The following is a 13,158-nucleotide window of genomic DNA, read 5'->3' as shown; positions in this document are numbered from 1 at the left end:
AACCGGTTGGTTGCTTAGGAAGCCTGGCTGGAGTCACTCAGCACACCCTGGTTTCGAACGCGAGACTCCAGGGGTGGTAGTCAGCATCTTTGCTTGCTGAGCTACCCAGGCCCCTTAGCTATATTGTCTAACCCTGCCCATAGACTTCAACTGTAAGCGTATTTCTGCAAACAAGTATTGTTATTTTACACAAATTTAGGAATGAGTTGAAACCATTTTCTGTAGTAATAGACATTTCACAGAAGCTGTACATCAATGTTTCCCATCCTTTTTTGCCATAAGAGCTATCAGTAAGGCTCAAGTACCCCATCACTGACACAAAACCAAAGATGTGTACCAAAGAATAAATATAATTTAACATTATCATTAATATAGATTGTTATTGATCAATCAATATTGGTTTGATCTATTGACATCCCTTTACGGCTGGGTATTGATAAAGATTTCCTGCTTCAATTCACAAGCTCTCGGTTCGATTCTGATTTAATTTAAATTAATATGGGTATATTTTAGTTAAGTCCATTTTGCTTACATATGAAATAAATTCTTTCTCAGCTAATGCTGTTAATTATACAGAGGACCTTCTAACTTGGTAAAGTACAAAATATTAAATTTAATATTATCAGTTTTCAACATTTGTCATTTTAGCTTTTTAAAAAATGTACAAATTCCATGTATTCCATCAATAAAAATGTCTTGAAATTGAATTTATTGCATACATATGCTTTATTATATGTTTATTGATTAAATGCATAATTTGTACTTTTAAAAACTATTTACACTGATATGTAGAATAAGTGCCAATACAGTACAGTCTCTTTAAGACAACCAGCAATTCAGCCAGTGAGCACATATTAATGAGAGAGGACATGCACGGTGCATCCGTGCTGTGTATGATTAGAATTTTGTTTTTTTTGTTGATTTTGATCAACAACTGACTATAAAAGGACAGAAAGGTAATTAAAAGACACATTATTCAATGACAAATTGATTGCTCACACCTTTGGAAATGCATTAAACGGAATGAGTCAAATTAAAGTTTACTCATAACACACAGTGAAAAGATCTCTGTGCCCAACTTCATTATCGGGATTGTTCAAATGAAGATCACGATTTAAGAAAAAAACTGTATTTTTTCCCCATTCCTAATCTGTATTACTTTTATTTTAAAGCCATACAATTTTAGCTTCAACAGCAAAATCCATTTCTTTTCACGTAATGCCTGGAACCTGCATACATGGATCTTCTAGTTAATGTAAAGGTTTTTCCTGCTATTACATTTTTTTGGAAGCTGCCCAAGTGAAATGTCAAGCTGCCAAAGCAAATTTAATGATTTGTTTTTATTATTTAAAATGATATCCATATTTATGATAGACCTATCATGTCCACTGCAATGAAACGACTATCAAAAATTATATATAAAAAAAAAATAGGCCTATTTTATCTACTCTGTATCATTTTTCATTCCAATCTTTTTAGCTGAACATTAGCATTTGCTTTGATTCTGAAGCAGTTATCCATACTGTATTTTTTTTTGGACTTAGCCTTCATTGCATAGTGAAAACCTTTTTGGCGACCTTACGCTAGATATAAATGCAGGGTTGACAAAGGTGTTATTTAGTAATTACGGAGATAATTCACTCAGTGGGATCACTTCTCTCTCCAAGTATTTGCGGCAGAACAGATCCTGGTATTTACCCCCCCCCTTTTGTTTTTTTTACATCCACAGATAATTCCAAAATACTGTCTGCCATCTGTCTGTCCATGATTAAAAAAGAAAAACAAGAAAGCAATCCACTGCATGAAAGAAAACCAGCGCATCAGTTTTCATTTTAACCATCTTTTAACCAATCTTCACTCTCTTTCTCTGCCCACGAGAAAAGGCACATTTTAATGCAAAATTAATGACGAACAAAAAGAAACTGATTTTAACAGTGGAGTGCAGTGCAAAAACCGGGTACCCTACTTTCATTCACATTTGTTTTTTGTTTGTTTTTCAAAGACAAATGTTTAATAAACATGCATGAAATGTCTGTATACGTCAGCCACCACCAAAGAGCATTTTTGACCCAGGAAACCCCCTGAATATCCCAATAAATCATGTACCTCCTCTGCTGATGCAAACACTGCTTGATCATCCTTTTTTCTTTTTTTCTTCCTTCCTGGTTGTGAATCTTTAGGATGATGGGCTATCACACATGCAAAAAAGGACAAGAAATTCAGTTTATTGGCAAAAACAACACACACACACAAAAAACTGATTCACACAAAAACATGTTCAGGTCATATTTTGCCCCAAAATCAATAATCAAAAATGTATATATTTGGCACAAAGAACATGAAGCCCATTAATATTTTGTGACCAATTTCAAGACAACTAAGGCTTTCACACAGCAGGGAAAACCAGATTTTTTAGACTGACTGTTCAAGCTGCAAGTCATAATAACAAAAATACAAAACAAACAAACAAAAAACACATGACAAATTAAAAAAGATTTCAAACCACCTACAAATCAGGGTTTCAATTCTTATTATGGCTAAATTTCATTTTCAGGACATTTTTTTGTGCCCAACGGGAAGAGTATTTAGGCAAAAACACACGAGAGATCATGATGTATAATGATGTATATAATTCAAAATATGTTTGTCCATTATACCTTTCTAAACAAATCTAATGTAACTAAAGGCACCAAGCTTTTGTGGACCTAGGAGGAGATGAGAACATTTTACCAGTGTTTGGGAGGAGAAACAAAAAGCTGTTCACTTAACTCAGCAACACACTCGCTCAGTTTTCTGCAAACAAAGGCTTGAGACCATACAGCAATGCCATGTATAATAATAATATTGTAAAAATAGATCTTTTAAAGAAGACTCGAGTGTTAATACTCCAGAGTAACTTTCTACTGGCAGTAAAGCATAGGGCAAAGCATGACCTAATTTTAGTCAAAAGGAATCACCTATCAGTTTGTAGCTTTAACACCTTGTTCAACATGAGCTGCTGTTTAATCTAATTATTTTTTTCTTTTTAGAATTTACATCTAAGCAGTTGCAACAGTGATTATTTTTTTGTTCAAACTGTGCAGTCCTGCAATAAAAATAAAAAAAATCAATTATTTAAATTGATAATTGAAAAATTAATAATCGTGATTAAATTGAGCAAAATAATCAAAACTATTATTTTAACCATCATCGTGCAGCCCAAATTTCAATCGGGTCAATTCTCTGAGGCTATCAGACAACATTCTGCACTTCAGCACTTAATATTCCCTTCCAACTCCACGAGTTCTCGAGCTTTGGATATTTTTTGATGAATAAGGCATACTGTATGATGACCCTAAGAACCGCCTTAAGTGCCTCCCAAGCCACGCCCACAAAGCATACCGAGGACCAGTTGGTCTCCATATAAACATTGATTTCGGCCTTTAATATTTGTTGAAATTCAGGATTTTGCAAAAGGGATATATTAAAGCGGCAACTATATGATTTCTTTTTCTCCGTATGTGGCAACACCTCTAAACTCACCAGGGCGTGACCTGAGACTAAGATGTTTCCAATTGAGCAATCAACAATAGATGAAATGAGGGACTTGCATATAAAAATCTATTCTACAATAAATCTTATGGACTGATGAAAAAAAATTTATAGTCCCTACCAGATGGGTTCAAAAGTCTCCAAATATCTGTAAGACCAAGATTTTTTACACATCCTGTGAAGCGTCAGTGTTGCTCTTAGGGGCTTACACACATTTGCTTCACTATGATCAAGGACTGAGTCCATCAAAAGATTAATGTCTCCTCCCAATATTATATCATGAGGGGTGCCAGCAGCTTGCAACATCCCTTCAAGATCTATAAAAAAGCCCTGATCATCAATGTTAGGTGCATAAATATTAGCCAAAATCAATCTTTGCCCCTGAATTTCTGCTAAAACAATAATGACGCTTCCTAATTTATCATTAATCTGTTTGAGACATTTGAATTGTAGATGTTTACTTATCAGTGTAATGACTCCCCTGCTCTTACTTGAGCCAGCACTAGAGAAAATATGTCCACCCCATATCTTCCCAAATTTTTCAGCATTCTGTGGAGAAAGATGCATTTCTTGAAGAAACACTATCATATTTCTTACATTTAAAAAAAGAAATAACTTTCTTTTTATGGGGTGCCCCAACCCATTCACATTCCTCGTAGAGAGAGACAATCCACTCATATTAACATTTGACATGTTAGAAAAAATAGATTGTGTGTCTAAAAGAACACATTCCAACATTAGAGCAAACAAACAAACCCAGAACCTCCCCAGAAAAAAATAAAAATAAATAAAAAACAGAAAAAAGAAAAATGTGCGCATTAACTCTGTGCACGACAGTGCGTGTACACAGTCCATGTACGCCTACGAGAAACCCCGCGACAACTTTGCCATCGGATTACTCAAATCCGGTGCGTCTATACAAATTTTGTGAGACAGAATTACACAACAGAAAATAATCTGTAAAACAAATTCCAGCCAAAAGGCGGGATAAACACAAAGACGTGTAGATTCATCCACAAATGTTCCAAAGGAGTGATATTCCATAAAACAAACTCCAGCCTCTAGGCGGAACCAGCGCAAAAAGAAACGAAAAAGGCACCCAGTTCCTCGGACAGCCAAATTAATGTTCAGTGAGTCCGGCTCACTCAGCTGATACACGAGAGCAACAAGTGCCTTAATCACTCCAATGATTGCAAGAAATATTCCAGAAAACAAACTCCAACCAATAGGAGGTATAAGAACGAATAACATGCAGATTCATCCACAAACTGTTCGGAAGGAGTGTTACGCCACAAAACATACTCCAGCCACTAGACGGAACCAGCACAAAAAGGCGGTGCTCAGTTCCTCGGATGAACAAGTGAATGTTCAGCGAGTCAGGTCCACTCGGCTGCATCACACAATGACTTATTCATTCCATTGACTTTATGAAGGCGCTTGCTGTGGGCATGTAAATATGTTGCGGCCATCCTTATTATCTATTCTCAATTTGGCCAGGAACATCATTGCAAAAGCAACCTTCCGTTGATGTGAGAGTTTCTTGCATTCCTTGAATCGATCACGTTTCTCTCGTCGAATTTTCAAAGTCTGGGAACAAGAAAATGTTGTGGTTCTTCCAAGAAAGCATCGCGTAACACAAGATCTTTATTGGTTGGTCTCAGAAATTTGGCCAGAATTGCTCGGGGCCTGTCTCCCTCAGCGGATCTCCGAGCCGGGACTCTGTGAGCTTGCTCGATTTCCAGCTTATGGCCTGTTATGTCGAGCAGACTCGGAAAGAGCTCTTCTAGGAATTTCACCGTATCTCGACCTTCTTCGTTCTCAGGAATTCCAACAATTCTAACGTTGTTTTGCCGGCTACGATTCTCTAAATCTTCCAACTTTTCCCAAACGCGTTCCAAATCTATCTCGGTTGCTAGCAGGATAGCCGCTAATTCCCTCTCCGATGACGATTCTCAACATCCACCATTCTTGTAACCATCTCAGTGAATTTCTTCTCTATGGAAGTGATCGATCGACGCACAGCAAGATCCTTCAAGTCCGCAACGACTTTCACCAGCATTACCGACATGCTCGACAGTTGACGCTTAATCTCTCCCGCTGCACCGTCCAAACGGAGTCCCTGGTCTGCGGCCCTGTCTGGGGTATCAGCTTGAGCACGTAAGTGTCTTTTAATGTCTCCAGAGCCTGAGGATTTTGAATTCTTTGACATATTGTCTTCGTAGAACAGTTATGGATCAGGGTGTATCGAATCTCACTGGTTTATGATATAAAAAGTATTAGAAACTAGCAAAGTGCGCAGAGCTCGCCGTTCACACGTCCAACCCTCGCATAGCGCCACACGACTCCCCGATGGACTACACTCTTAAAATGAAATACATAGACTATCATTTAATTGCTAACAAAAGCCTTCATCAGCCATCTAACAAAGGACAATACATCTATGTGAACTTCTGCAGTTAATCCAGGATGAACTTCAAAAGACATTAGTCATTAATCTTACAGTTCAAACAAATCTTTGTTTAAACACTGCCCCTTAACACTTAGTTTACTCATTTTAAACCATGACTTGCACTGCACATAAATAACTAATATTGGCATTATATTCGTGCTGTTTAGCCAGAGGTGAACTGGCCCCCACAGTGAGCCTGGTTCCTCCCAAGCTTATTTTTCTCCATTAACTAACATCTTATGGAATTTTGTGTTCCTTGACATAGTCGCGTTTGGCTTGCTCACTGGGGTTCTAAATAGAATTATTTTCAAATTTATTTTTACACACAATTTACAATCATATTTAATCAAACACAATGTAAGACTTTACAGATATTACAGTTTCATTTTCTGTTAATGCTTGATTTTCTGTAAAGCTGCTTTGAAAAGGTGTGTTGTGAAAAGTGGTACACAAAAATTATTTGACCGTTATCATGCACCTTGCGCCACTTTTAAAGGACGCAATATAAAGTTATTACTTTAAAAAGGAGACATTCATTGTTTTTCATTCACAGTTTCTTACGGTTTTGAAGGCGTCCTGGACCATTTTTGCACCCATCTGTGCTATATTTAATTGATGGTCTTTTGTAAACATGCACTGTATGGAAGTTTTTGATTATTTTGATGTGTTTCCGGTGATGTGTGCTGCGTTTTAAGAACGGTACAAGCACAACTTTTAAAAATGCGTCTCATTCAGCTACCGCCACTACCTGGGAGAAACACATGCTCTTCTGTGTGTAAACAAACACGAAAGATGTGAGATGTCACTCCTGTGAAGACCAGTGTCTCTGCTTTGGCCTGTTGAAGCACCCAACCACCATGGACTGTATTACATTTGCGTATTCAGAACATTTCAGCGTGGATTGTATGTTTCTGGCTCATATCAGTGTGGATTGCTTGTGAACCAGTCAAAATATTATTCAAGCTTTGCAAAGGATTTGAAAGATGCAGCAGTGAAACACTACTGGACTCGTGAGTACACAGTTTACTTCACAAATGTTTCAAATGTCATGACTGCTTGATAGTTGCTGTGCTTGAATGAACATTTTGATACATTCAGATGAAATGTGTTGGCTGTCCATTGTGTGTTAACCCTTAAAAGTAGTTTTATAAATTATAATGTAAAGCTAGTTCATTTTCTTCCGACTGAGTTTCAAATATGGCTGTATTTGAGGGACTGTATAAAGTTAGCCAATCAGAACAGTGGGTGTTTACAATGAAGTCTTAAAGGGCCAGACAGCTTTAAACCAAGCTTTTCAGACAGAGAACAAGAGACACGGTGGAAAAAGATTACATATAACATTATGACTGTTTTGGTGCCAAAAAACTTTACTGAGATTATAAGTGGACCTCAGGGAAGATAATAATTATAATAATAATTAAAAAAATATATATTGAGTATGTCACGTCCCCTTTAATTGTGGCATCTGTTGTAGTAATTTTGATTATTTATTAAATTAACTTTGCAGCCCTAATTACAATAATACAGTTAAAAAAAATTACAAATGTTTTATGTGTATCAAATTAAATGGCACTAAAACAAATACATATATAAATACTTTACAATTTAAATATAGCTTTTTTTTACATTACAGAAATGAAAATAAGTTTTTTTCAATGCATTACAGTAATTACAAAATGTCATTAACCCTTGTGCTATGTTCAAATTTTGTACCTAATTTGGTGTTCCCAGTCAAAAATTACCGCCCTTTTAAAAATTGCTTATGAATCTCTCATTATGCTATATTATTGCCAAATATTGGATTAGATCTTTTTGCCAACCTGTTTTCTTTCAATTAGCACAGGTTTTGTAATTCTTTTTGGAACTTATTGATCATAGGCCTCACTGACCTGAGCTTATGCACCTCCGTTTTTGAGTGAAAAAAGGATTATTTGTGGATAATTTTGGCAATATTAAATAAAATATGAAAACATTCTGTACTATTTATTACACTAGTGTGCTTTAATGTTTAACCAGGATGTTTGTTTTGAAATGCTTTTATTTTGTACAAAATGGCACAAAGTCACACATGTGGTGTTCCCGGTCAAATATGACTGGTCATTGAAAATGAATGGCGAAGATCAATAATAAGAGAAAAAATTGAGTGTTCAGGAGCATGTTCATATTCACAATATGTGCATGTGTGCTTGCAAACATAAAGGCCTCGGACCTGTGCACGTGCACATACACACACACAAGTGCACTAACACACATGCGCACGCACACACACAAACTCTTGAGTATTACATGATTTCTTTTTCACAGAGATTAACTATCCTACCCTGAACTGCATCCAACATCCATTCATCCATCCAACATTACTAAACACACACCCCCGCACACCCGCATGCCCGCACGCACGCATACCAGAACTGTTTTTGCTCCACAGTGACCCCTCTCCAATAGAATATTTCATTAGATGATCTTTCATCAAGCATTGTGTGTTTCAAATGCAGAGCACACATTTGCAAGGCACATGCAAAAAGATATTGTCAGACATATGCATGAGGACAAAAATCCACCAGGTGTTTGTTGATTTGGTTTGTTGTTGTTTAGAAAATAACAGATATATGAATAGTGTTGTTATTTTTGTTCAATGAAACATTCTTTATATTAGAGGTCGACCGATATATCGGTTTTGCCGTTTAATCCGCATCGATAACAGATTTCTGGAACTATCGGTTATCTGCAATAATCCACACCGGTAGTTTTTCCAGAAAGCAGGTGTCTCCATATACTTTTAAAGTTATTTTTAATTAGACACATCATCTAAAAAACAGTGCTCCTGCACGAGACACTGAATAAACAAAAACAAAGGGAAACAAAGACGTTCGCCTTGCGTGCGTTTACATAGAAAAACAAATAGATTGTTGCAAAAGCATTCGGTGTGAACGGCCTTACACTTGGTGGAGGTACTTGGCGTCTTGCTCTCTAATAAGCGTTTCTCAGATTTAGCAATGCGTTGTTTAAATCTTTGTCAGAAAATGTTCAACTTGGAAATGTGTGTTCTGAGATCCTTGCGTTCGGTTCCAGTCTGTTGTGTTCCGTCTGACTGAACAGCCCCTGGCCTGGGCTCATAGTCTGAGCTGCTTTACCACCAAGTTCAGCCAAAAACCACTGCTATCTGTGAATATTGCTACTCTACATACAACTATAATGAAATAAAAACAATGTGGTTTTTCGCTGTTATTATAGCTAGAGTATGGAGCAGTAGGAATCAGTGTAACACCATGTGAACTGTCTATTGAAGTGTACCCCCCCCCCATTTTACTTTTGACTTAACATTTGAGAATATGGACAGACTACAACTTATTTATTTAATGCACATTAGTTGAAAATGAAATGCTCTTTTTTAACAGCCAGGATAGAAATGTTCTATGCAATAATATAACACGGTGCGGAATGGTTTATGTATTTATTGCGCCCTCTTGTGGACTAAGGAAACAACATCAATTTAAAAATCAGCTGACTTTGAAATTCGAGAAATTCCACTGGAAGAGTGGGGTAACATCTCACAGCAAGAACTGGCAAATCTGGTGCAGTCCATGAGGAGGAGATGCACTGCAGTACTTGGCCACACCAGATACTGACTGTTACTATTGATTTTGACACCCTCCTTTGTTCAGGGACACATTATTCCAATTCTGTTAGTCACATGTCTCTGAAACTTGTTCAGTTTATGTCTTAGTTGTTGAATCTTTTTGTTCATACAAATATTTACACGTTAATTTAGCTGGAAATAAAAGTAGTTGAAAGTGAGAGTTTCTATATATTTCATTTAAAAAAGTACAATAAATTTTCATGGTTCAGTCAGTACTGTTCATTTTTGTAATAAAGTTAAGCACTATTTTACTTTGAGTGTTATTTTTTCATTCAGTATCAATTTTAAAAACTATCGGTTGATTAATCGGTTATCGGCAGGTACTGCCCAACTTATTTATTGGTAAAATCCACTATCGGTCGACCTCTACTTGACAGTTTTAATGTGTAAATAGGCTTAGGTCAGTTTTCTTTGTCAAAATAGTCAGATTTGACAGGGAACACCACAAGTGTTTCTTTGTGCCCCTATTCAGAAAAAGTATTTCAAAATAAAAGTCCTGTTTTTTGTGATCTTCCCACATTCATTTTCAATGGTCATCTTTGACTGGGAACACCACAGTTCTATTGATTCTATTGGAGAGGGGTCACTGTGGGGCAAAGACAGTTCTGGTGTGTCTGTGTGTGGTAATGTTGGATGGATGAATGGATGTTGGATGCAGTTCAGGGTAGGATAAAGTTAATTATTGTGAAAAAGCATGCAATACTCAAGAGTTTGTGTGTTCATGTGTGCACGCACGTGTGTGTGTGTGTGTGTGTGTGGTAGTGCGCATGTGCACAGATCTGAGACTTTTATGTTTACAAGCACACATGCACATATGTGAACAACAACATGTAAGAAAGCATGTAATACTCAGAGTTTGTCCGTGTACGTTAGCATGTGTGTGCACGCACATGTGGTTGTGTATGTGTGCGTGCACAGATCCAAGGCCTTTATGTTTGCAAGCACACATGCACATTAGAGGTCTGCAACCCAACCCGGGCCCGACGGGACCCGAGAACCCGACAGGTTTCGGGTGGGTTCGGGTCAGTTTTTCCAAGTAGAACTTCGGGTTCTGGTCAGATTCGGTTTTGTAATTAATGAAAAATTAAACAGGCCAACCGAACTTGTTTCGTGCACACGCTCTCACTCTCAGACGCGCGAACTGACGAGTTAAGTGCCATTCACACTGAACGTGTTTTTGCACGCATCTGTTCTGTTTTCCCCTTTTTTTCCTATGTTAATACATGCTGGACGAATGTCTTTGTCTCACCATGTCTCGCTGTTTCGACTCACACAGGACCGGCACTTTTTAAACACCGTGTCAAGTTAAAAAGAACTTTATGTTTGCAAGCACACATGCACATATGTGAACATGAACATGATGAACATACTCCTGAACACTAAAGTTTTCTCTTATTTTTGATCTCCCCAATTAAATGGCTGGTCATTTTTGACCAGGAACACCACAAGCATGCCATTTTGCACAAAATAAAAGCATTTCAAAACAAAAACTTCCTTGTTAAACATTAAAGCACACTAGTGTGATATATAGTACAGAATGTTTTTATATTTTATTTAATATTGCAAAATTATCCACAAATAATGCTTTCAATAAATGGAGGTGCATAAGCTCAGGTCAATGAGGCCTACGATAAATAAGTTCCAAAAAGTAACACAAAACCTGTGCTAATTGAAAGAAAACAAGTTGGCAAAAAGATCTAATCCAATATTTGGTGATAATACAGGACAATAAGACATTTATAAGCAATTTTTATAGGCCGGTCATTTTTGACCGGGAACACCAAAAGTGTAACAATGTGACCACCCCCCAAAAATTCTAAAAATTATCACATTTTTTGGGGGAATTGTGATACCCTGTGTGAGCAAAGTCAGTAAGTTTTAGTCCAATAGGATAACATTAACTAGCAATTTCCTCTTTGGGTCAAAATGACCGGAACACAATATGAGGGTTAAAATAATGTCACAATTTTTTTTTAAGTGGTCCTACAATGAAATTTGACCAGCACATGTTCTTGACGGGTTTCATGAGCTTTATTCACACATTAAAGTAATCCTTAAAATTAGCAGCTCACCAAAAGATCCAAAAAAGTCGAGCTGCTGTGATGGTTTCCGCTTTCCTTTATTAGGCGCCAATTTGACATCCGGCAGATCCTCCATTTCTTCATGGAAATCTGGAAGATACATTTGAAATTAAAGGCGTAGTTGGAGCTAGAGACATCAAAAGTACTGATACTTCGGTAGAAAATCGATACTACACTAAAAAAAAGATAATGATACTAGTCGTTCTACAAAACCGGTATTACCAATTCAATTGGGTATCTGTTAGACGGACACTTTTGTGTGCACGCTTATGTTCATGTATGGTCTTTGAAGAGCGACTGCACCTTGCATTAAGGGTTCCTAACACAGTAGAGAAAGCGCTGACAGAGCTTTTTAGCTAAATGAACTTCTGAAAGCAACCCACCCCACAAAAATTCTTATTGGTCAACGTATTCCCACGTCAGAGTGTGTTGCAGCGGAAGTTGAGATGTTATCAGTATATACTGTATGGTCGCAGTGATGGAGCGTCTCTTTTGCAAACACTTGCATTTTTCCACTACATCCTTCCAATACACCATCCTTCCAATGCAGCATCCTCGCAGAAATCAATTCAGATTCGATTCTATTCAGAATGGTCAAATCCACCTTAAAACTCTTGTCTTCGCAAGGTATTAGTGTAAACAGTCAGTTACGTCTTATGCCCAAAGTATACTGACGCTAACACTCAGTGTCTGTGTACAGTTGAACGCGAGCCTGTCAAAATATACCACATAAGACGCATGCACGCTACGACTGCTATAAGACACCAAACTATTTCTCTTCAGGATCTTAGACCCATAAAGATGTCTTTATAGTCCTTCAGACTCGAGCTATACAATCTCTAGGCCTCCACATCCACTGTTGTTGTTTTTACCTTTGTCTCCTGTTGTTTTAGCGGCGATTACATCTAGCGCTTCTTAGTGACAACGGCTCATTCTGCGTGTTCAAAGATGAGCGGTTAGAAAAATCTGGCTGCACACATTCAGTGCTCGCACACTCTGCTGATGACGAGATTTTGGGGGGGATCTGTGCATTAGGTCTTGCAGTTTAAATGCAGCATGTGTAAAAAGATCTGTCACTGTCTATGATGTCATCAATATTATTCAAATACAATTGACAAGAAAAAGAGTACTCTAACTGCTCTTAGCTGGAAAAATTAAGTAGCTTTAAAGCTGGAGTGTGAAACTTCTTTGTTAAAATACTTTCTACTATTCCAGTAAAAAAAAAAAAAAAAAAAAAGAGAGACAGCTATAAGTAAGCCATTCATAATTTTTTTCAAAAACAGTAAACACTGTCTACTTGGGCACTATAAAAAAATATTGTATATTTTCTTATACAATCATCATATTGTTTTATTATATAATATTTTTTTATATTATAAAAATATTAAAATTATTTGAGGGCATGACTGCCTGACACAGCAGCACTTACCCAACCAATGGCGCAAATTTAGGCTGGG

At 37.1% G+C, this 13,158-nt stretch overlaps 1 protein-coding gene across 2 annotated transcripts in view; it reads right to left on the bottom strand.

Annotated features, from left to right (window-relative positions):
• cebpz (CCAAT enhancer binding protein zeta) overlaps window positions 1-13,158 on the bottom strand; it is a 139,116-nt gene that overhangs the window by 15,356 nt on the left and 110,602 nt on the right. The window contains exons 13-14 of one of the 2 annotated variants that reach the window (XM_051654695.1): window positions 11,693-11,791; window positions 2,107-2,189 (exon numbers count right to left, since the gene is read on the bottom strand). In XM_051654695.1, coding sequence (XP_051510655.1) covers window positions 2,107-2,189; window positions 11,693-11,791 — 182 coding nt within the window. The remainder of the gene's footprint in view (window positions 1-2,106; window positions 2,190-11,692; window positions 11,792-13,158) is intronic. The other variant, XM_051654696.1, reaches the window with a different exon arrangement.

The sequence above is a fragment of the Myxocyprinus asiaticus genome, chromosome 25, assembly GCF_019703515.2.
Source record: "Myxocyprinus asiaticus isolate MX2 ecotype Aquarium Trade chromosome 25, UBuf_Myxa_2, whole genome shotgun sequence".
In the NCBI taxonomy this organism is placed as follows: Eukaryota; Metazoa; Chordata; class Actinopteri; order Cypriniformes; family Catostomidae; genus Myxocyprinus; species Myxocyprinus asiaticus.
This window is presented reverse-complemented; position numbering and strand designations above follow the sequence as displayed.